The 24,873-nt window shown below is 40.9% G+C and overlaps 1 protein-coding gene across 7 annotated transcripts in view; it reads left to right on the top strand.

The window, feature by feature from the left end:
- Window positions 1–24,873, top strand: part of ATRNL1 (attractin like 1) — a 1,012,424-nt gene that overhangs the window by 177,378 nt on the left and 810,173 nt on the right. For all 7 annotated transcript variants that reach the window (XM_037904761.2, XM_043551194.1, XM_043551197.1 and 4 more), the window contains exons 10-11: window positions 2,052–2,235; window positions 21,011–21,165. In XM_037904761.2, the coding sequence (XP_037760689.1) occupies window positions 2,052–2,235; window positions 21,011–21,165 (339 nt within the window). The remainder of the gene's footprint in view (window positions 1–2,051; window positions 2,236–21,010; window positions 21,166–24,873) is intronic.

Below are 24,873 nucleotides of genomic sequence, written 5' to 3'. Positions count from 1 at the left end.
GTGCAGTACAGCAAAATATGGTGTTCAAATCTTAGTATGTTTATTAAAATTTAGTTGTGTTAGGTAATCTGAAGTGATCAGTGGAAAAATAATGTTGGCCAAGTCATAGGTGTGGAACTATATTTTTCTAGGAAAAAAGGTTTTAAAGTGTCTGCTTTCTAAAACAAAGTAACAGACACACTATCAAAGAGGTCTTGGTAACTGAGGGAAGGAGCCAAAGGACAATTCTGATAAAATATGCTTAATTTAAAAGAAAAAATATTATTATAATTATTCTGAAAATAACTGTATATTGTGACAAACGTATTTGAAACGGATATGAAATATATGTACATTTTCCCATCTACAGTTACTGCATCATATGACTTAAAAATCAGGGTTGTTGCCAGATTTTATTTAATTGGGTTTATTGTATTACTACCCTATGATACTACTATTTGATCTGAATATGTATGTATAATAAACATTGTTGGAATGTTGCAATAGACGTTACCTTCTTGTTTTCGTTATAAGGATACTGTTAACTTTAAGTTCTGAAGTTGACTAATTTAAAAAAAAAACAAACTATACCTCTGATAGAACACTGCCTATGCATCAGTTCATCCAAGCACAAAAGTATGTACTTAAGTTTAAGCATGTGCTGAAGTCCCATTGACGTCAATAGGATGATTTATTCTTGAAGTTAATTATGTGCTTAAATTATTTACTGAGTGGGGGTGGATTTACTCACATTCTTTAATTTAAGTACATACATATGTGCCTGACTGAACTGATGGCTTAAATAAAGTGCACAGAATTATGTTTTCTTTTGATACCCTGAAAATATTGTTTTGATACCCTGAAAATATTTATAACAGTCTTATTAAAAAATATGGCAGAACAACAGCACTAAACATCTTCAGTCTTTTGTTGTTCTTCCATTTTGTGCACATGCCAGCATACCATCTCTTCAGTTTGTTTGCTGTTGATACTGGTAAACATAGATCTGGAGAGCCAGGAAAAGAGCATGCAGCTGAGCCTCCCCTGAAGGGTGAAATAAATTATGTCATCATGTTAGTACATGAGCCAGGAAGCTCAACTGGCCATCAACAAAGCAGTGGAAATGGTGTTACACAGAACAGTGTCAAATGCACAGAGTAAACAAATTGGGGGGACTTTTTTTGTTGACAGCTTCTTTCACTTTTATTGAAAATTTTAGATAAAAGTATGATATACAGGTTGATGGTTAAATATAAATTGTACATTTATCTGGTTGTGTTAAAGCAAATTTACCCAAAAAAATAACATTGTAGAACATTGAAGGTTTTCATAGGATGAATTGGGTGATGACAGTATGAGTGTTTTCAAATTTTGAGGAAAGAAAGTAGAATATGTGGCATTGTTGGGAATTACCAGACAGTGGTATTGCCAATTGGACTGGGTAGTTCTATTTATCGGAACGTATAGGCATTAGATGTTAGAGGAATGCTTATTATGAGATGTGATCCAGTTCTTTTTAGAAGCTCACTCTATCACCAGTACAAAGCTGTAATTATTGCTCTAATTTCTTTGCCTAAATTTTATGTCTGAGCAACCGTTAATCTTAGATGCAGCTGCTGCTTACAAGTTATAGCCACACAAGCAAACAAAACATTACATGATGCCAACTGTATTACTCTGTGCATGTGTGTGTATTGTAAACTGGTGAAGGGCAATAAAAATTACTTTTATTTTATGCAAAAGTTATTTATTTCAGTTGGGAAAGTGTGTGCCCTGCCTTCAGATTATGACATAAAAATTAAATATCTATCATTTCTTTCTTGTATTACAGATTTAAAATGTTTTATGTTTACGTAGGGGTATTTTTAACATGAGCCAAGCCAATTTAAAAATTTGGAAAAATGTGCATAATATATCCAACACATCTACATGGTTTCAAAGATGTAAACTGTTAGTCCCTGACTTTACAATTGATTTATTTGGGACTACTCATGCTAAGTAAGGATGTATCCCAGGAGTAGGTCCTTGCAAGGTTAGAGTATTATTTTATGTTTCTCATATGTCTCTTCCAGGATCAAATTCATGGCTTGTGCCAGAAACAAAAGGAGCAATTGTGCAAGGTGGATATGGCCATAGTAGTGTCTATGATGCAATGACAAAATCCATTTATGTTCATGGTGGATACAAAGCATTACCTGGCAATAAATATGGATTGGTGGATGACCTTTATAGATATGAAGTTAATACGAGGACATGGTAAGTAGAATTAAAACAATGGTAAACTAAGATCAAGATAACATAAAATTGTTGTTATTGTATATATCTCACTATTGTATATGCATTAACTTCTTTATTTGTGTTTATATTTATGTTGTAATGATTTCATAATTTTCAGTGCTGGAATTTTCAGAAAAAGAAAATATAGGGATAATTTTCCATCAAAACTGAAGATTTAGCAGACAAAGCATATTGTGTGCTGGCAGGTTAATTTTAGAATATTTAGTATGTTAATTTTAGGCTTTGAAAGGTCTGGTCATTTAAAAAAAAATCCAGAAGTTTGAATTTTATGGAAGCTGTGTCAGCCTCCTTTTGGAACCTGTGGAGATCTTGCCAAACTCTCATTCCTCAGCAGGCTCTCCCTACTTCTAGTTGCCTTGTTGGATCGAGGCGCAGAGATCTAGAACTCCTGTCTAATTTGACTGTGAGCTCTTTGGGGCAGGGACTATGTCTGCACATGCACACCTGTATGTATCTACAGTGTTCAGCATGCAGGGGCCTTGGTGTTGATTAAGGCTGGGCTTGGCAGAATTTGATTTTTATTTTTTTCTAATGTCAAGAATTAATATACATTTTCATTTTCAAGATTTTTACTTTCAATTTGTAACTATTTATTTTTACAGTTGATGGAAATTGATGGGGAGGGTTAGGATAGCAGAGACAGTGGTGTTGCAGTAGGATCACAGCACTGACAGCAAGGCTGCAGGGGACTCCCAGCATGGCAGAAGGGCCTAAGAGACCAGGACACAAGGTGCAGGGGAGGCTGTGATTGTGGCCCAGTGGAACAGAGACCTCCGGCCAGGACTGCACGGAGGAAGACTAGCCCCTGGTGATAAGGTGCTGCTGAATAGTTTCTGCCAGGCACAGCTCCCACAGTCCTGGCTGGTGACTGAGTAAGCGGGGCTGCGACAGCTGAGACAACAGGGCTGGGGGCTTGTCCTCCTCCTCTGCTCTGTCCTGCTAAGACCACATACTTCCCTACCCCTTATGCTTGCAGGGATGGGGTGTCACTGGCTCTACAGCTGTTCAGGGAACTCTTTGCAGGCCCGCTGTCACAAGACTGAGTGAGCAAGGCTGCAGAGAGCAATTTGTGCTGCTGCAGAACTGGTGACACCCGATTCCTGCAGGTACAAGATGTGGGGGGAGGCACTCTGGCCAACTGTTACCGAGTGATATGGTTTTTTCATCAGTTCAGCATGTCAGGTGACATGGATGTTTACCAACATATATTGATTTAAATTGAATCCTGCCAAACCTAGTTAAGGCCTTTGGGTGCTACGGTAATACAGATATTAATAATAGTTTGTTTAGGATGATAACAGTGAGCTCAGTCACATTCAGTATCTTCCTCTTTCACTTTTCTGGAGTAGGTGTGCAGGGACGGTGATGGCCGCACGGGGTTTTCCCCCCTTTCTCTTTCCTTTTCCATTTTCTCACACCCATCTTTCCCCCAAAGAACAGCTGACCGCATTTCTGCGTGTTGGCTCCAGTGCAGTTGACTGCATCTGTAACTCCATCTGAAGCACAATTCATCATATCTTGAACCATCACCATGTTATTCTGCCCTGTGCAGCTTTAAACAGGTGACGGTGATCGTCCACAGAGAGAATTTTTCTTCTCTCTGAGAATCCCAGATTTGTAAGCTGCAAAGAACTAGTAAACTGTGGTCCTCTCGTCGTATTAGAGAGATGAGGAGGGATGGCTGTTGTGAAGTGTTGCTACTGCTTGGGGCTCACTGGCTGACTGCCCTCCCTAGCCGCTCTCACAGTCTGGATTATTTCCCACTCCTGCTTGTATTTGTGATGGAGTGTAGATGGGGATGAGATAAGTCCTGGCAATAAGACTGAATGTGCAGTGCACTCAGACAGCAGTCTTACAGGTGTGCGAGTACTGCCCATCACCTTGGTGTGTGTATCCCTTCATTGGCAGGAGGCTGGTGTTGCTGTTTAAAAGAAACTTCTGTGGTGCTGCAATGAGAGAGGCTGGGACTGTTCTTCTCTGTGTTAGATTTAAAATAACAGGGCACCAGCCATATCAAGACTATTGGCAGCTGTGTGATTTTTAGTCTCCAGTTGATGGCTTAATAGTGTCTATTAATCTTCATGGTTGTAATTTATAGATTGATGATGAATGAATTCAGCAAAATGATCAGTTTGAGGGAGTTACAATAGTGATGAAGATATCAACTTGATTTTAAAAAAATATATTAATATAATTGATGGTGTACTTATACAGTATTTAAAATTAATTACACATAGTATGATGATATAATTATGTGCCAGATATGTTTAGGGTGAAATTCTGCACCATGTGCTTTGATATCGGTGTGGTGTACAGTGTGGCCCTGATTCAGGATAACACTTAAGCATGTGCTTAATAGGTACCTCAGTTAAATTAATATTCTGTTTGTAAGCTTGATGCTTTTATTTGTCAGTCTGTCCCTCAAGTTTACTGTAATTTATTAATGCTGCTTATGTGTTCTGTGCACAAACTGACCTTTGAGTTTTTCACCTCAGAGCTGTTTCAAGATCAAGCTCTATATCTGAACATTTTATTCCTCCAATTTAATATTTGCCCTGGGCATTACTGGCTTCATTTAAAGGACAAAAGGTTTGCTCTCGGGTCAGCTTGTTGGAAATGTTAAGAAACATGTGAGTTTGATTTGACTGCAGAATCTGTATTTTAAATGCCACTAGCTTATGGCAATTTTGGCAACATTACAAGAAGAATTTTTTCTCCCTTTTTATCTATTTTAAGCGACCACATTCATAATACTATCTTATTGTCATCATTTTTCCACTGGCTTATGAAAGGAAAATAATATCATAGTCTCTTTTATTTGAGGGAACATTCAGTAATACAATGCAAGCATTAGTGATATTTTTTAATACAGATGAGAGAGCTTTTTAATAAGACTTCCAAGGTTCTATAGCTATTTTCTGTTAAATTATAATAATTTGGGGCATTATAATGCCAAAGAATTACCCTAACTAGTTAATACAATGTAGCACTGTCTTTTGCTTACACTTCTATAAAATTATCTCCATGTTTAGTCTTTATTTCATGTACACTATAATATATATATATATATATATATATATATAAAAAAAATGTGGGTGTATATAAAATACGGAATTCTACCTATTGAAAAATGTGCTGTGGCTCACTCCAGTGTATTTGTGTTAATGTGTATAAAACTATTGAAAGATGCTGGGCCTTACTGATGGCAGTTACGGAAAGAATAAGTGTGAAGGGCGAATCTTAGTCAATGATACATTGTGCACGTTGCGGCTTATCTTGGGAAATTAGCTACTGCTAATTTTTGGTATGTATGTGTGTGCAGAAGGCAAGAACAAGTTCTTTTTTGTGAGTGTTTGTGTATGTCCATTACACCGTAGGTGTCTGCATGCCTCATCACCACTGATACCAGACAGCTTTTCCTAGTAGTACCCAGGCAGCGGCCCTGCCAATTGCGAAGTGACTCATGCTGTGAAGTGAGGGTATAAAGGGCAGTTTCCCTGCAGTTCCTTTTCACCGTCTGTGGCTGGAGCATTACTGTTTCTTGTGAGCTACTTACCTACCTTTTACTCTTCTGCCCCTTGACACTCAAATATCTTTATTATTTTCATTGTGATTTTAGATTTCTTTTAACATCTTATAATCTTGCTTTGAGTTTCACTTAGAATGCCTCTGAGCACTGCCAGTCAGACCCGAGCCATCAATTTCAGGGACTATCAAGATCAGCTATTTTGTCAGTTGTGACAGAGCGGTCATCCTTAATTCCTGCGAGTCAACAGCCCATGTCTGTGCTGATCGTGCAGGAGGCTTGTGCAATGGCCAAAGATTTACTGTACCTGACAGTACTGCCCTCACTCTTGCTGCAGATTGAGTACTCTTGTCCAGGCTTACTGCAGCAGTCAAGATAATAGGCACTGGAGCACTGTATTAGAGTAGTGCACACCTCAGCCCCGGTGCCAACTCCTGACTTATCTTCTGGGCCAGAACTAGGTCCTCCATCCCAAATGATACCACTGGCTAAGAAACCTGTTATGCTTCCTCTGGCATCATGTCGGTACATGTCCAGATTGCAATCTCTAAGGACCCCTCCCGGTACTCTACCACCCTGGCTCTTGAAATATTCTGATTCCTTGTCAGATTGAGATAAAATTTCAAGTATTCTGGTACTGAGATTGTAGAGCTTCTTTCTGTTCCTGTTCCCATGCTTATCGGCGTGGTTCCAAGAGGACTTCTGCTAGAGACTGGATGGTTGGGTCAGATGTGCCTGAGGCCCAGTACTGTACCAGCCCCTGCAGTGGCCCTCTTGGATGCCTTGTTGGGTGTCTCCAACATCCAGATCTACTTCACCGCTCCCCAACGGCTCTAGAACAGTTTGCATAGTGGGGGTGCTGAGAACTGTTGAACCAAACCGTAAACCTAGTATATAATGGAAACCACTTCAAGCCAGGGGCTACGGTAGCATGCCTAATTCCTGCAGCTATGCAACTCCCTCACACAGGTTGATCTTCCAGGAGGGAGCCTTCTCCTGCCAGTACTGATAGACTATTGTATTAACTTAGTTGGAATATATGGGATAAAGGTGTTAACATAAGTTAGTTGCTGTCCATTAAACAGTGTTAAACAAGCAATGGGGCTTGGTATACAAAAACATTAGCCTACTTAGCACCATGGCAAACGTTGTTAAAAATCCTTTTAACACTTTATTAATAATACAGAAAAGAAGGAAAAATAATTAAAGCATTTGGAATGTAGAATATTAAATAAGATTTTCATTTTAACATCTCTTGTTCCCTTTCCTTTAGTTGTAGACAGTTTTTAGAAGGAAAAAAAAACCCACCCTGTTGTTTGACAATCTCTTAGATGTCATTGCTACGGTTATAGTTGAAGTTCAGTCTTAGGAGGTAAAGCCTCCTTGCTTGACTCTCTCTTGACTTCGATGGAATCAAAGATGATGATAACTGTTATCCCAGGTGGTGGTTGTGATCCAGCTGGAGCTGGTAGGGAATGTGATGTCATCTGGGTCCCCCTCTCTCTGGCCTGTTGGTCAGGTCACCACTCAGGATCAGGGTGATGAAGACCCAGGGTCCTAGGAAATGCTGGGGATGGCCCCCATGATAGTGAAGCTTGCTCCAGTAGCCTCTGTCAGTTCTTTCCATCTGTTTTCCTTGTTGTCCTTCCCCACAAAATCTTTCTTCTAAAGACCCAAAAAGGGAGTGATGGGTACAATAGTCAAACCCCTCATTATTTTATCTACCAGTTAGGCCTAATTATCTGACACACCAATTTTCGCTCATTCACTTCTGGCTCCACATCTCCTGGTATTTAACCAGCATAATTTTAATACAATCTTTGAATTATGTCAACATGGCCTTTTTGGTTTAGATGAATTCAGTTATTTTGTCTCCCTTTCATATCTTTTCCCATCATCATTTGTTGTTATGGGTTATTGTAATATCTTCTGAACTTTTGCATATTTTGCACAGTTCAGCTCACAATTTAAGTAAATTCATAGGCCCAGTTGTCACAACAGAAACATCAGTCAGAACTAGAATATTTTCTCTCTTGTCTCCTGTGCAGGCATCCTCCTTATTGCCTACTGAGGACTTTGTATCAGAGGCTGCTGCCCCTGCGGGCATCCTTGTCTCCTGATGAGGAGCTGGTACTACAGGCTCTGCAGTTCTGCATTGCCAATTATAGTGCTCTGCTGTCTTAGTATGACTTTTCAAACTGGGAAGCAATATCCCAGTTTGCTAGTAAACTACTAGAGGATTCCAGGGAGCAGTTCCAGTCACTTGTTGCAAAGGAATGCCTTGTGTCTCATTCAGCTTTACAGGATTCTTTGGGTACAGTGGGTTCTGCAGCCAGAGCCAAGGTGATAGTGGTGACTACGCACAGAGCATCCTGGTCACTGGCCTCTGGGATTCCTGTGGAGGTACAACAAACTACTGAGTACCTCCCTTTTGAAGGCTTTGTCTTGTACGCTAAGACAGATGAGGCTCTGCACACACTAAAGGACTCAAGGAGAGTACTCAAGTCCTTAGGCCTCTATGTGCCCATGACAAAGAGGATGAAATATTGCCTGCAGTACCAGCTCAGACAACAAATATTATGCTTTCTGGCAGCCTGACCAGTCCATGTGGAGGTGTAAAGGTCACACAGGAAGATGTCCATGCCCTTTACTTCCTCGCTCTCTTTTTCTTGGCAGCCACAAGCCTCCAAGCAGCCATTGTCGATGACGAAGACAGTATCCTATCCAACCTGTATCTTATGGACCCTTCTCCATCTCTCTGGGACAAGTTGTCACATTTTCTCTGGGCTTGTCAGTCCACCACCTTGGACAAGTAGGTGCTAAGAATGGTGGAATCGGGATTACCCTCCAGTTTCTTTCTATCCCCCACTTCCAACCCTCTGCTCCTGCTTCGGGGCCCCTCTTATGTGTCTGTGCAAACACAAGAAGTACAGACTTTATTCTTTGGGAGTGATAGAGGAGATGCCCTCATTTCATCAGGGCAGGAGGTTTTATTCCAGATACTTTCTGATACCCAAAGCAGGTCTCAGACCCATTCTGGGCCTTCAGAACCTCAACAAATACATCAGGAACTTGAAGTTCTGCATTGTATCCCTGGTTACAGTTACCCTTTCCCTAGATCTAGGAGAATGGCACGTTAACTTACTGGATGCCCACTTCCATATGGAAATCTATCCTGGCCACAGGAGATTCCTGAGGTTTGTTGTAGGAGATGACCATTACCAGTTCACTGTCCTGCCTTTTGACAAATTATCCGCTCCGAGGGTACTTACCAAATACATGATGGTAGTGGCTGCTTACTTATGCAAAAGAAATGTGTGTGTATCCTTATCTGGATGCCTGGTTGTTTTGTGGATGGTCCATACATCATGTGCAAGTCGCTGTCCAGAAAATAACTGTCTGTTCAACATCCTGGATCTAAAATGAAACCATTGGAAAAGTCAACTTCTGTGCCCTTGCAGAGGATAGAATTAATTGGCTTAGTTTTGGCTTCGATCTCCTCCAGGGGTTTCTAGTTGCTTGCTAGTTCCCAACTATATGGGACTTCTCAGCATCCCTCAAGTACCATCCTGAGACCACTGAGAGGAATTGTCTGTTTCTTGGGGAACATGGCAGCACGTACATTTGTCACTCCCCATGCTGGGCTGAACCTCTCTGATTCATCACCTAGACACGCCAGTGCGAATCCCAGAGAGGGTGCTGTTATCTCTCATCTGGAGGATGAGCTAAGACTTCTGCAGGGGAGTCTGTTTCACTCCTTCTCTCCCTTTCAAGACTTCAGTAACGGACACATCAGCCATCAGGTGGGGAGCGTATCTCAGTGACCTTTGAGTTCAGGGATTGTGGACTGCATATGAGGCCAAATTGGATGTAAATATTTTGGGCATGCCAGCACTTCACATTCAAAGTAAGACTGTTCAGACAACACCACTGCTGACTTTTCTGTGAAGGAACAGGGAGGAGCCATATCAGTTGGCCTCTCCCAAGAGGTTATCAAGCTGCGGAACTTGTGTATTTGGAGCTCAGTTACTCTCAAAGGGTCTCACCTGCATGGGGTCCAAAACAGCGTCGAAGATTGTCTGAGCAGATCATTCAGTCTGGATAATACATGGTCCCTCTGCACGAACTTGCTAGCCTTGGTGTTATGCGAAGGGGGTTTCTTTCTGTGGACCAGTTTATGACTCACCAGAATAGGAAGCATTCCAGTTTTTTGTTCCAGGGTGAGCCCAGGATCAATATCAGATGCCTTCCTGTTTCTGTGGAACAAAGAGTTCCTATATGCATAACTGCCAATAACCCTGGTTTTCAGGGTGATCCTCAAGCTCAATAAAGATCATGGCAGGGTGATCCTTATGGCCCCAGCCTGGCTGAGACAGACGTGGTATTCAAAACTGTAAACTACCCACTTGAGGACCTGTGCTGTTACTAGTAAACAGAGACCTGCTGTCATGGAACTGTAGGTGAGAAACATCATCTTAAACAAAGATTGTATCTTGCTAGGTTACGTTTTAGACTTCAGGATACATGTTTTCACTGTATTTGTTTGTAAATATTTCTACCTTGGCATCACTTAATCCAGGCATTTTTGTTAATAAACTTGTTTTGCTTTTGTTAGAAATCTTCCGTGCTGTGTAAGTTCAGTAAAGTGTGTGCTTCTAGAAAGCTAAAAGATTGGCGTATTATACTGTCTCTGTAAAGGCAGTGAACCTAACACTTTCTTTGTGAGGTTCCAGTGAGAGGGATTGAGCCCTTTCTTTGTGAGGGTCCAGTGAGAGATACTAAGGTCAGCCTGCAAGGAGTAACCTGGTTGGACAAAGCCAGGGTGAGGCTTGTGGGCTGTTGGCTGGCTGCTGGGGTCACAGCTCTGGGTAAAAGCTGCACAGCCACAAGACTCCAGGGTTACAAGGCAGACAGTGACTAAACCCATTACTGGCCTGGGTGAACCCCAAAAAGTCATACATGGTAAGATGGTTTTTACTTACCTCATCATGAGCATATCTGCGAGGGGACTAAATAGATAGCCCATCAAAGACCCAACACCTTCCTGGATTTGAATTTGTTGTTGTTTGTGCTTATGGGCCCTCCCTTAGAACCACTGGCATCGTGCTCTCATTTTTAAACCTGTCAGCGGAGGTTGCCTTCCTGGTGGGCATCACCTCCTATGGGGGGTAGGTGAGCTGAATGCATTGGTAACTGATCCACTGTACATGGGTTTGTACAGTGACAAGATGTAGTTGAGACCACACATCAACTTCCTTTTGCATGCTTTCAACAGATATCGTGCACTGTCTGCACAATCAAGAGATGATGTAAATAAAGATAAGGCAGTCCTACAGTACCTCTTCTGATGACTCTGAACTCCACCACCTGGGGTAACAGCTTGAGAATCACCTACAGTGTAATAAGCATATGGAAGCACTCGAATTAAAAATGGTTACATACCTTTCCATAACTGTTGTTCTTTGAGAGGATGGTGCGGGGTTACTCTGCATTTATACACTCACTTTGCAGCACGAGGGCTCAGAGATGGCTAGGGTTGCCCCTGCATGTTCTGGTAGGGAAAACTCTCCAGCACCATTGCACAAGGTGTGCACACATCTTCAGTGTAATGGACTTATGCAACACATCTCAAAGAATAGCAGTGACAGAAAGGTTAAGTAAGCATTTGTTTTCAGGAATTAATTGTAACATTGACTATCCATTTATATATAGTACATTATCTTTTGTGATATTTTTGAAAAGTTTTCCTTTCCTTTTTAATTCTTTATCCATTTATAGCAGTTATACCACATTACAAGTGAACACTTACCCACAATTACCACACAGTGGCCTCTGAGATATTGTATAATTTTCTTACACTTATGGTGTAAAGTAACTGGATTTCAGAATACCACATTGTGGTATCTTTGGGTAAAACTTGACTTTTTATTGGCAACTTTTGAAGTATCATTGTTAGTTTTTAGCTTTATAGCACCAACATTGTGCCCGGAAGGTAACATACAGGTATGAAGACAAAGCAATTTATGCTCCAGGGCACTTACAGTGTAAACAGATAACATACAAAGAAGGCAGGAGGTTGAAATGGAACAAAGAGAAGCATTGAGATTGATGTAAAAGTTAAGCTCAAGTCTTGTTAGTTTCTCAACATCTGCCTGATATATGTAGGAGAACACAGGGATCCTTTTTAAAAAATTTTTAAAGTGAATTTGAGGATGTGGAGGATGAATACGAGAGCCAACACTTACATAAGTTTCAGTGGGCACAAAACCCAAAAACATTTTAGTTTACCGTTTATTCTGAACTTTGCTATCTTTCCATCCCAAAATTGCGTACTTCCAGAACAAAACTGTTGGCAAAAGACATGTTTTTAAGACTGAGGTCTGGTATGTGTAGAATGCTATGTTGTGAGCAAGTGCTGCAAGTACTGAATTGCCCTCATCTCCCCTGAAATCACCAGTACAGGCTGCTCACACCTTGCAGGATCGAATCCATACTGTAGTTTATAAACAACAATGGACTGTAAGAATAATTTAGTTTATTCTGTACCCTCATTTCCAGGGTTTAATATCTTGGCTGTTTAATTTTGTTGATAAATGTGGCATAACAATAGTAGGTTTCTATGTGTTTTTTATTTAAATATTTTATTGGATTTTAAATGTGGACACACACACACAAAATCAATTAATACTGTTATATAACTATGAAAAAGAAGATATTGGACTAGATTCATACATCTATCAAAACTGCTTTGCTGCTGCTCTAGTAGCTTTAAACCCAGCCTGACCTAGCCTCCCAGTGCACAGGAATTTTCTGGCGGTATAAGTCCTTGTAGTACCTTGTGTACCACCCTTACTCTTGACTTCTGGTGTAAGGGATGTGGTTGAGGGATCTCTCTGGCTAATCCCCAGATACTAGAAAGCCCATTATAGTCTGTTTGTAGCTGTAGATAATATATATCAGCCTTCAGTCTGGAGAATATAGGGCAGAGAATGAAGAATATGGTGGTACACATAAATGGAGTATATACTGCAGAGAGTCGTCTTCTGCATTCTATCCTGGCTCCACTACAGTGGTGATTTCAGCCACAATACCTGGTTTATCATCTTCTCTCTGATGTATTTGCACCTTTTTCCATGCCACCCCGTCCTTACCATGCCCTCCCTAAACCTGTTCTGCTAGCCACCTCTCACCTTATTCAGGTACCTCCTAAAAACTAACTTTTGCTGTCTGACCTATCAAAAATTAGGGGAGGGAGTGGGGAAAAATAAAAGGAACATGACCATCAAGATGTGTACGTGCCTCTTTGAGCTGAGTAAGCATGTGATCTTATTATTGTTACCCTTGTTCTTATACTACTTTTCCTGCTTTTTTGCATGTTTATAACCCTATTTGTAAGTATTTAAAGTTGAATTGCATGTTCTTGTGTGCTGGGACCATATATATACGTGTTGCTTTGAGGCATCTAGCACATTTTGGACACTGAAAAATAATTATAAAAGCAAGTATAATGTATTGAAAAATATGTTGGCCATAAAATATTAAGTTGTTAGGCCAAAAATTATTTAAAAGGTGAAACTAATTTTAGGTTGGCAAAACACACTTTTGTGTGTTTCGTGCTCTATCTGCAAAATTTATTCATTATAAATAACAAAACAAATGCAACCCACACTTAGTTAAAAAATATGGAGGCTAAAAGTGGAAGCAGTTTGAAAGGTATGGCTGTGCTATGGATGTGCTGACTTACTCTCTCTTATTAGCATCACAGAAAAAAAATTAGGTACTGCAGGTAGTCATTACTGTCTTCTTTTATGGTATTTTTACAAAAAAGGTTTTTGAAGGGCAAGATTCTGTATTTAGGTTCAACACCCACCTCCCAGCATCTTTCCGCACAATAATTCTTATTCTCTTTTTAATTATGTCTCTAATTTTTTAGTCGATTGACATGATATCAAAGCAGTGAGACATACTGTCACATAAGCGATTCACAATGATGTAAAAATGATGGTAAAAACATCAGTGCACCCCTAGGGAGACTGTGTTATGCAATTAGAAAGAAAGAAAGAATGTTAGCTCAGAGCAATGTTAATGTGAAGTTTAATGGCAAAACAGTTTCATTATGTATTTATGCAGAGTACAGTAATGTAATTCATTGTACAGGTCTGATCAAGCAACCTCTTTGACTACTTACATGGATAAGGGTTTGTAGGATCGGGCCCTAGGATTGGAGGCAATGTAGAGGAAATTCCTTACTGGTGGTCTTATCCGCTCCCACAAAAGACCCTGGTGCTGCTCCTGTTCTGAGTTGAGGGTATAAAAAATGGAGCTGCCACACCTACCCTTCTATTTCTTCTTACTGTTTGTGCTCAGTGGTCAGAACATCCTGTCAGTTGTTCCTCTGAACTTCCAGTTAGTATTTTTTGCTAGTTTGTGTTCTTCGAATGGGCCTTTCTTTCTCTCTTTCTCTTTCTCATTAGTAAATCCAGGTTTCAGAGTGGTAGCTATGTTAGTTTGTATCAGCAAAAAGAACGAGGAGTACTTGTGGCACCTTAGAGACTAAAATTTATTTGGGCATAAGCTTTCGTGGGCTAAAACCCACTTCATCGGATGCATGCTTTTTCCACTGCATGCATCTGATGAAGTGGGTTTTAGCCCATGAAAGCTTATGCCCAAATAAATTTTAGTCTCTAAGGTGCCACAGGTACTCCTCATTCTTTTTATTAGTAAATCAGTGGACTCTGGGCTGTGCCAGCTACTGGGGGAACCTGTGCCTATATTCCCCCAGCTTCAAACCTTGTTCTGGGAGTTGCAAACTGGTGTCTGTGAGTGACCCTCACTCTTGTTGCCTGAACTGCTTGAGTGTGGGTCAGCTCAAGGACAGATGTCTATTTTGCTCAGGCTCCAAGACAAAAAGGGCAAGATGCTAAGTAGAACACGTCAGGTACATCATTGTGGAGGTCACCCTTTACCCTGCATTGCTACTGCCTCGATCTGTTAGAGGGATTCCTACCTGTCTAGGAATGCTCCTCCAGCCCTACCAGAAGGCAGGGAAAGGAGGAGATACACTGCACCAGGGCATTCCTCAAAGAGACCTAAATTCTCAGAGCTCTTTTGGCCTCCAAAGCTAAAGCAAGATATGGTTTCTGCATCATCAGAATCCTCAGTGCAGGACTCTTTGGCCTCGGATTCTAGCCATGTCAGTTCCAAAGGTACAGCTCAGCCCTTTGGCTTGCTGCTCTGTGATACCACTCCATAATTGTTCAATCAGGGCAGAGCCATTGACTCTGTTTCACAAGCCAGGACTTTGGAGGGCTGCTGCTTTTCCTAGAGAAGGCACTAGAGCGGTCACCCTTGATCACAGCAGAACAAAGGCCTGTCTTGATACCACAGGCCGACAGAGCTGAGAAAGATCTCATGAGCCTGTTGGTACTGCCCTCACCAGCTGCTCAGACTGATAGTGTCTTGCTGGAGCTGCCTCATGAAGTGCACATGTTGCCTTCAGTGTTTGGGTCTGCTATGGTACCAGCATCTTCAGGTCTGATAAAGCATCCATTGATTATAAAGCCAGCTCAGAGACCAGCGGTAACTGCTGTGCCTGAGTGCATGGTGCTGATAGCCAGGAAGCCTTTGATGTGACTGTTATCATAGAATCATAGAACTGGAAGGACCTTGAGACGTCATCTAGTCCAGTCCCCTGCACTCAAAGAAGGACTAAGTATTATCTAGACCATCCCTGACAGGTGTTTGTCCAACCTGCTCCTAAAAATCTCCAATGATGGAGATTCCACAACCTCCCAAGGCAATTTATTCCAGGGCTTAGCCACTTTGACAGTTAGGAATTTTTTCCTAATGTCCAACCTAAACCGCCCTTTCTGCAATTTAAGCCCATTGCTTCTAGTCCTATCCTCAGAGGTTAAGAAGAACAAATTTTCTCCCTTCTTGTAACAACCTTTTATGTACTTGAAAACTGTTATGTCCCCTCTGAGTCTTCTCTTCTGCAGACTAAACAAACCCAATTTTTTCAATCTTCTCTCATAGGTCATGTTTTCTAGACCTGTAATCATTTTTGTTGCTCTTCTCTGCACTTTCTCCAATTTATCCACATCTTTCCTGAAATGTGGCACCCACAACTGGACACAGTTTCCCAGCTGAGGCCTAATCAGCACGGAGTAGAGAGGAAGAATTACTTCTCGTGTCTTGCTTAGAATCCTACTGCTAATATATCCCAGAATGATGTTTGCTTTTTTTGCAATAGCATTACACTGTTGACTCATATTTAGCTTGTGATTCACTATGATCCCCAGATTCCTTTCTGCAGTACTCCTTCCTCGGCAGTCATTTCCAATTTTGTATGTGTGCACCTGATTGTTCTTTCCTAAGTGGAGTACTTTGCATTTGTCCTTATTGAATTTCATCCTATCTACTTCAGACCAGGTCTCCAGTTTGTCCAGATCATTTGAATTTTAATCCTATCCTCCAAAGCACTTGCAACACCCCAGCTTGGTATTGTCTGCAAACTTTATAACTGTACTCTCTATGCTATTATCTAAATCATTGGTACTCTCACTCCCAATCTCCAGTAATGCTATCTCTGATACCTTGCATTCCTGGTCTGGGGAGTACTCCTTCTCTCCTCCTATGTCTCCCAGTACAGGAATCCAGGGCATCCTCTAGGGATCATTTGTTGCTCTCATAGGAGTTGTCTTGACAAGAAAAGATTGAGAGACTGAAGGGCTGAGTCTAAGCACACTTGGCCTCTGTTACCGTGCCAACCCCATCACTGTCTCTATTGGATACCATGAGGGATGCCTCTGGATTCTAGATTATCATCTCCACTGCACTACAGAAACTAGTCCCAGAGGAGGGAATACTGCCACCCGAAACTGATAGACCATTGGATGTCGGTACCAGCCAATTACTACACTACTGAAATATATCCCCACGGGCAAAGTTTCCTTGTTACAGTATTGGTAGGCTGCTTGACTCCAATATCAGCCTTCACTGAGAGGCCAAGGCTCAGGATTGTCCGTTGTTGGCTTCAAACAGGCCTTATGCAACTGCATTTCTCAACCAGCCCCAAGAGGGTTGTACGTGCCCCCTTTGAATGTCATCTTCCTAAACAGATGAGGCCCTGATACTGAAATCATCTTCTCTGGTACTGAATGATTTTAAGGCCTACCAGGCACTCCTGAGAAGGATGGCTATATAAATACAGCTTGTGGAAGAAAATCCTCACAAGATCAGACATTTTACACCCGGCTATGTCATAGAAAGTTTCTCTTCTTATAAATGAAGCAACGATGTAGCCTGTAAGTCTATTAAACCTTGTAGTAAGCTCCAACATCTTTCATGCCAATGAAAAAGCTCACAGAGCACAAATCCCAGATTCCCTCTCAGGTGTATGAACAGTTTTATCAACATGCCACACCATCCTCTTGAGTGGTGGCAGCAGAAAATAAAAGAAACTTCCAAGACAGAGCAAAAGTGCCTCGTAAGGATAAGGATGCAAAAAAAAGTTGGACCTCTTTGGCTGAAAAATATATTCAGCAGAGGGATTAAAATGGTGCAAAGCAAGCTATCAGGCTCTGTCGATCTGTTGTGAATATTCATATTGGGATGCCATCTTGAAATTCCTTAATAAAACTTCCTGAGGACTTCAAGGCTCAGTGTAGGTCTCTCCTGGAGGAAGGTTATACAGTCACAAGATCTGCTCTACATGCTTCTTTGGATGCAGTGGACTCAGCTGCCAGAGTCATGGCAATAGCCGTAACCGTGCACCATATACATGGCTCCAGGCTTCGTGAATTCTTGCCAAAGTCTAACAAACCACTGAAGATCTCCCCTTCAAGGGCTGTGATTTATTTTCCTTGAAATGGATAAGGCACTGCATACATTTAAAAGGGCAGTGTTGAAATCCGTGGGTCTCTCTAGATCAGCTGGGAAGAGAACAAAGTTTCACCCCCCACCCACATCCACTGCTTCCTCATCCAGGCAGTTGCATGCCTCTTAACAGCCTATTTGACTTCTTCCTCAAGGACAGTATGTAAACTATACCAGATCTTACAAGCTTCCCCTCAGTCCCCATGAGACCATGCTGTCACATTTTCTAAGTGTGTGGCAGTCCATCACCTCCAACAATTGGGTGCTAAGCTTGGTGGAATTGGGATATACCCTCCAATTCCTGTCTTTCCCACCTTCCCTGTCCCTTTTCAGGGACTCATCTCTCAAATCAGTTCTGAGGCAAGAAGAGTGGAATCTACATTCTCGGGAAACACCAAAGTACCCCTCTGAATCAGTACTTCCTAATACCCAGAGCAAAAGGGGATCTCAGGCTTATTCTGGACCTTTGGTACCTAATAAATAAATCAAGAAGTTTTGGTTGTGCATGGTTTCCTTAGCAACTATTACCCCTTCATTAGATCCAGGAGATTGGTATGCTGCCGTACACTCAAAGGACACATATTTCCATGCATAAAGCCATTCACCCTGGTCACAGAAAATTTCTCATGTTCATAGCAAGAGGGGACCAGTTTATGGTTCTACCCTTTGGCCTATCATCTGCATTGAGGGTTTTCATGAAATGCATGGCAGTGGTGGCTCCATGCCTCCCCCACTGGATGCCCAGGTGTACCCGTACCAGGATGATTGGCTTCTGTGGAGCTGCTCCCTTCAGGGGGTGGAGAAATACATTAATGAAACACTCTAGCTGCTTAATGCATAGGTTTGGTATTAACAGATAGAAATTGACCATAGCACCCCTCCAGAGAATAGAATTTATCGGTGCAGTTCTGGATTCAATCTGAGGCAGGGCCTTTCTCCCGCCAGTAAGACTCCTAGCCATCCAAGACTTCTGTGTGCCCCTCAGACATCAGTGAGAAATTGCCTCAAGCTCCTGGAGAGTATGGTGGCATGCAATTACATGAACCCAAATGCCAGACTTCATCTCAGAGGGATACAGTCATGATTTAGGTCGGTGTACTGCCTTCAGATACATCACCTGGATGGACTGGTATGCATCCCTGGCAAAATCTTATCCTCACTGGATTGGTGGATGAGCCACAACGATGTCTGCAGGAGACTTCTTCTCTCTGCCTTTTCTTTCCATGACTTTAGTAATAGATGCTTCAGTTATGGGGTGGGGAGACCATCTGGGAGTTTGGCAAGCTCAAAGCTTGTGGTCCAATCAAGAGATGGGACTGTACATAACATTCTAGAGCTATGGGCAAACTCCATAGAAGGTCACCAGTTCCTACCCATTTACACAACAGAGCTGTCCAAATACTTGCCAATAACACCACATCAGTGTTGTGCATTAATAAGCAGGGGGGAAAGCCACATCAAAGAGCCTCTGCCAGGAGGCAGTCAGGCTGCGGAACTTCTGCATATAAAATTCCTTGTCACTTGTAGCATCACACCTGTGGGGGTTCACAATGTCATAGTAGACAGATTAAGCAGATCCTTCACCTTGCATCATGAGTGGTCCCCAAACACACTTATTCTAAGATCAATGGTTCAAATAGGAGGAATCCTAACTGTGGACTTAGTCGCAACCCATCAGAACTGCTCCCAGTTCTGTCTGAGGGCAGGCCACAGCCCAGGGTCTATCTCAGGGGTGTTTCTTTTCCCTTGGGGCAAGGACCTGCTCGACTCCTATCCCCTTTTCCCAATACCACTTATTTCCAAGGCCATCCTCAAGGTGAAGCAGGACCAAGACAAAATGATACTCATTGTGGGACCCTGGGCAAGACAACTGTGGTATTCAGACCTCTGCAAGCTGTCAGTCAAGGAACCTCTTCCCCAGCCTCCAGTCAAGAACCTGATATCTCATGATCACAGTTGGGTGTTACACCCAAACCATCAACTTTATGGCCTGGTTCCTCAGTGGCTAGACCCTGAGGAGGCACTTTGTTCTGAAATGTCCCACTTAATAGTAGGAACCTATCCACAATGGCTACTCGCTTTAGTAAGCAGAAGCAATTTTCTATCTGGGCAATTAAACATGGACTGTCCGTGGCCTATGCAGACTATGCTTCAAAAAACTTGGACTATTTGTGACACCTGAAAGAGTCAGGTTTGACTGTCAGCTCCATCAGGGTGCACCTGGCTGCAATTTCAGTGTTTCACTTCCATATCATGGGGAGGACTGTTTTTCTCTAAACCAATGACTACAGGTTCTCAAAAGACCTAGACGGGATGATTCTATCCATTAGCGACCCTGCTGCACATGGGGATTTGAATTTAGTTGTCAGTACTTATGGGGTTCCCCTTTAGTTGTCAGTACTTATGGGGTTCATTAGCTTCCTGTTTGGTGTTACACTTTTCAGCAAAGGTAGCTTTTTGGTAACCATCACATCACGAGGAGAGTAGGAGAACTGCATGTCCTAATAACAGAACCTCCATACGCTGTTTGTTTTCTTCCAGGACAAGGTATACCTTAGGCCACATCCTACGTTTTTTCCCAAGGGAGAGTCTGATTTTCATCTCAACCAGTCATCTTTACAAAGAAGATTTACCAGTTTTCTTTACAAAGCTACATTTCCATAAAGACAAACAAAAGCTCCACCCTTTGGATGTTTGCCAAGCCCTGGCTTTTTATCTAGACAGAACCAAAGCCCTTTTGGCTCTCTTCCCAACTATTAGTTTTCCATGAATAATTAATGAGGAGGCATACTGCAACAGCATAATGGCTCTCCAAGTGGATCACCAGCTGCATTGTCATGTTACAACACCCGTATGGAAAAGTCTGTGCATTCAGCCAGATGCACACACCTAGCAGAATGGATATATGCAACATATCTCAAAGAACAACAGTAATGAAAGGAGAATAACTTTTCTTTCTCTAGCCAAAAAATTGTGTGCACATGCTAATAGAAATGTTGGGTTAAAAGTTAATCTTTTTTTAGGCAAGCATATTTCCTGAGTAATTCATAGCTGATCTAATTTTTTAGATAAGTCAGTTGGTAAAATAAGAAAATGTATCTTATGATTTTGATTTTTTTAATTGAATTAGAAACAGTTATTATGATATGAGCAAATTTATTATCTCAGAAATGATCAGTATATTTTATATTATATTCACTGGGTACCCTACTTAACTTTACTGGTTTTCTTGTGTTTTGTGTAGGAACCCTAGCTATAACTGTTATCTATTATAAAAGCGATAGGCTTTTAATATATTATAATGTATTATTTTATTCTTATATTTTCTAGGACTATTTTGAAAGAGAGTGGTTTTGCAAAGTATCTTCATTCAGCTGTCTTAATAAGTGGAGCTCTGCTGATTTTTGGCGGAAACACCCATAATGATACTTCTCTGAGTAATGGTGCAAAGTGCTTTTCGGCTGACTTTCTGGCATATGACATAGGTAGGTACTGCACATAAAATTTAATTATAGGGTGACGTTTAAGAATCACAGCCTTGATTTATGAAGCATATAAGAATTGATTCATAAAAGGTCTATGTATCTCTTACATTTGAACTATGAAAGTTTATAAGCTATTTTTTGTTAGGATGTGAGACAAAGCAGGTTTTTTTGTTTTTCCATTATTACTTTGTGTAGTTTCTTAGACGCAGGATGCAAGCCAAAAAAATTATGTAAAACTGGACCAAAAGTGTCTTTGTATTTCTCAATGCTTAAAATACCCTCTCCTGCAAAATATAGAACACCACCATCTAGTACTTTCTCTTCATGTTAAGATCTCCGTGTCCAGGTTCAAGATCTTCCCTTGAAGTACTCCTTCGCTTCACCAGGAGTTAGCACACAAACCCTATTTTCAAATACATCACAACAATCCGTGAATTTCATTTGTATTAAAACCTTTACTTAACTAGAGAAACTAATAATTGTAACATTCAAGGTACTGCTGATTTATTTGTGATGTTAAAACTATAAAATAATAGACACATTAGAATAATTCAGATTTTGCTTAAAATACTCTTTGAAAGTGGCATGGAAAGTTTTGGGATTGATGCAGTCATGTTAAGTAACTCAGACCATGGTAGCATTACTACTGTATCTAAAAAAAATTGAGGTTATCTATTGTATTTCTGTGACAATATCAGAGTTTGGAAATTTTTCTTTAAGTTTTTCCTGTGTAGACTTTTTTTTAACAAAAGTTAATTTTAATAGGCATAATATTAATAGCCTCTTTGTGGACAAACTTGTATCATGAGTAGAAAAATCAAATTGCCAAAAAATAAATTGTCTTTTCAAGAAATGTTATATAAAACAAGGGGCTAATATTGAGTAGTGCTGAACAGGCTCAGTTGCTCCATTTTCCCAAGGGAATTGTGGGGACTCAGTATCTCACAGGTATTCAGCAGCACATTTAGATTGAGCCACTAGATGTAACATCTGAAATACTTATGCCCTTATTGTGAATCTGATTCTATGTTGTATTCTCTAACGCTGCTGCTCTTTGCTGATTTTTCCCACTGTGTTGCAGTAGCTTGAGGGGCTGCTGTCATTTTCATTAGCACCAGGGCTACATCAAAGATACAGTAGCTGATCGGTGTAGTACAGCAGCTTCCCAGCGACACCTCATTTTCTTCATCCACACACCTCCTTCCTCCTGCTATACCAGCAATAGGGAGGGTGAGTGGTACAAGAGCATCCTGTGTTGAGAGTATGCAGCCAGGGGATTGCTATTTACATTAGGATGGGCTAACACTAACTCAAGCCATTTAAACTGCTTGAGGGCCAGGATATGTATAGCATAAATCAGCATAGTAAATTTGCCACAAATATTCATCAGGGATGGTGTAGGTATACTTCGTCCTGTCTCGGCACAAGGGGCTGGACCAGATGACCTCTGCAGTCTCTGAATTTCAGTGATTTTATGATCACACCAGAGGTTCTGATCTAATATGTTCATTTTCTGTTCAAAACTAAATGAAATTGTGCTAGTGGTAGCTGTGTTCATTCTCATTGTGTAATAAGGCATTTATAAAACCCACCATTTACAGCTCTGAAGATGCTGCAAATAGTTAAAACAATTGCAATAGTAAAATAGAAAACAATGATTTAAAACACTAAATACAGATGTTAGTATTTAAAATATTGCTGAAAGTCAACTTTTTTTACTTTTTTTCTGAATTACTGTAGTAAATACACTGAGCCTACTGCTGTGAATCATGAAACGTTTATAAAAGAGAACCCCTGAAGTCTGGGATTCGCTGTTATGGCATAAAGTTTCCCATAAATCATCATTTCCATCTTCTGAAGTACAGATGGAAATGTAAGTGAAGGAGTACACCTTTCCTTCCATTTGGGCATTGAGGAAAGCTCTGAGTTTTGGAAGAAAATTTTAAATATGGGTAGAACAACCTGTTAAGTTTTCTTCCTCTTATGATTATTTCAACAATGGATTAATCAAAAGCCTGAATGCTTATTGGTATTCACTGTTTAGTGAATGGTTCTCACAGTGAGATTTCTGAATCTAAAAGGGAAAATAAAAAGAAATTGCCTAAAGAGAATATTGTGTTCATTTGTCCTGGACTGGCTTGTGACTCCACTGGAAAAGACTGGCTGTGTTGGGACTCCTCAGGAAACAAGCAGCCTATCAAGTTAAGGAAATAGTTGATCATTTTGAAGAATCTCCATGAAAAGCAAGTCTTCTGCAGGAGAACACAGTGTTATGGATAGAGATAAAGAGAAGTGAGTGGATACTGAAATACCTCAGAAAAGAACCGTTTCCAGTTTTTGTTCAGACATGTGATTTAATTCCCTTCTGTTGCTATTAACAATCACTTTCATTATTCTGCCTCCTACAGATATTGTCAACTTGCTATTGTGAAATATTGCCGTTTACAGTAAACTTAGATGAACAGCTTCTTGTGCAACCAAAACATCTACTAGAGACTGAGGATTGTGTGAGGAATTCGTGGGTAACTATACTCAAAGGCTGTGTCCATACTAGAGACCTTACAGTGGCACAGCTGCAAACGATGCAGCTGCGCTGCTGTAAGATCGCTCAAATAGCCACTCTATGCTGACACGAGAGAGCTCTCCCGTCGACATAATTAAACCACCTTCAATGAGCGGCAGTAGTTATGTTGGCAGGAGCTTCTCCCACCGACATAGCACTGTGCACACTACCACTTACGCTGCAAAACTTATGTTGCTCAGGGGGATGTTTTTTCACATTTCTGAGTGACATAAATTTTGCCAACATAAGTGGTAGTGTAGACATGTATAATCTCAGTAAAATGTCAGTCTCTAATTCACAAGGTTTCAGTTTATAGTTGAATATCTCAGGGCGTAGCAGAATGTGCTGCTGCTGGTACCATTGATGGAGGTTCTCTTATTGATCTCAAATGAACCACAAGGTTTCTGACCTTCAAAAACATTTCTTCATATGGATTGCAGGTGTTTGTATTGGGCAGATGTATAAGCATAAAACCTCATTTTCAATGAGTGTGTCTTTGACATTATGACGGTTTTATTCAGGTTAAAGAGCATGTATTAATCCATTGGCACCAGTGGTTGGTGTTCACCAGATTTGTGTTTCTGCTCCCATGTTCTGGTAGTATAAATGATGAAAGATTGCTTTTGCATAATAAATCCCATACCTGGAATTGCTAGACTGATAGAGATGTGCTTCCTTTCCATGTGCTTTAATTAGCCTGCATTTTGTCCATTAGGGAACTTGTAGCAAACCAAGGCATTAAGATTCTGATCTCTATCCTGAATCACCTCATTTCTGGTTTTCAGAAGGCAGTGATAATCTTTGTTTTATGATAAACGTGACCTGCTTGTTATGGGTAATCTGCCAAGAACTTGCCAAATAGCATGTGTAAAAAAGACAAACATGCATTTTTCAAGTGGTTATATATAAATTGGCCGGCTGATGTCAAAGATTTGGCAGGCTTGGCGCAGTGGATATATTTAGGTCAATTGTTAAATTTCCTGTTTCAATTATCCCTACAATAAAAACAGAAGAATAAATGTGTGTGTCTATATTAAACACTGTAACACTTTTCAGATAGTGCTTAGATGTTCATAACTCAGTGAGTAACAGGAATAAAAGACGACGAATCAAACAGTACCTTGATTCTTCAGGTGAAACATGGA

This window comes from Chelonia mydas, chromosome 7, assembly GCF_015237465.2.
Source record: "Chelonia mydas isolate rCheMyd1 chromosome 7, rCheMyd1.pri.v2, whole genome shotgun sequence".
In the NCBI taxonomy this organism is placed as follows: Eukaryota; Metazoa; Chordata; order Testudines; family Cheloniidae; genus Chelonia; species Chelonia mydas.
This window is presented reverse-complemented; position numbering and strand designations above follow the sequence as displayed.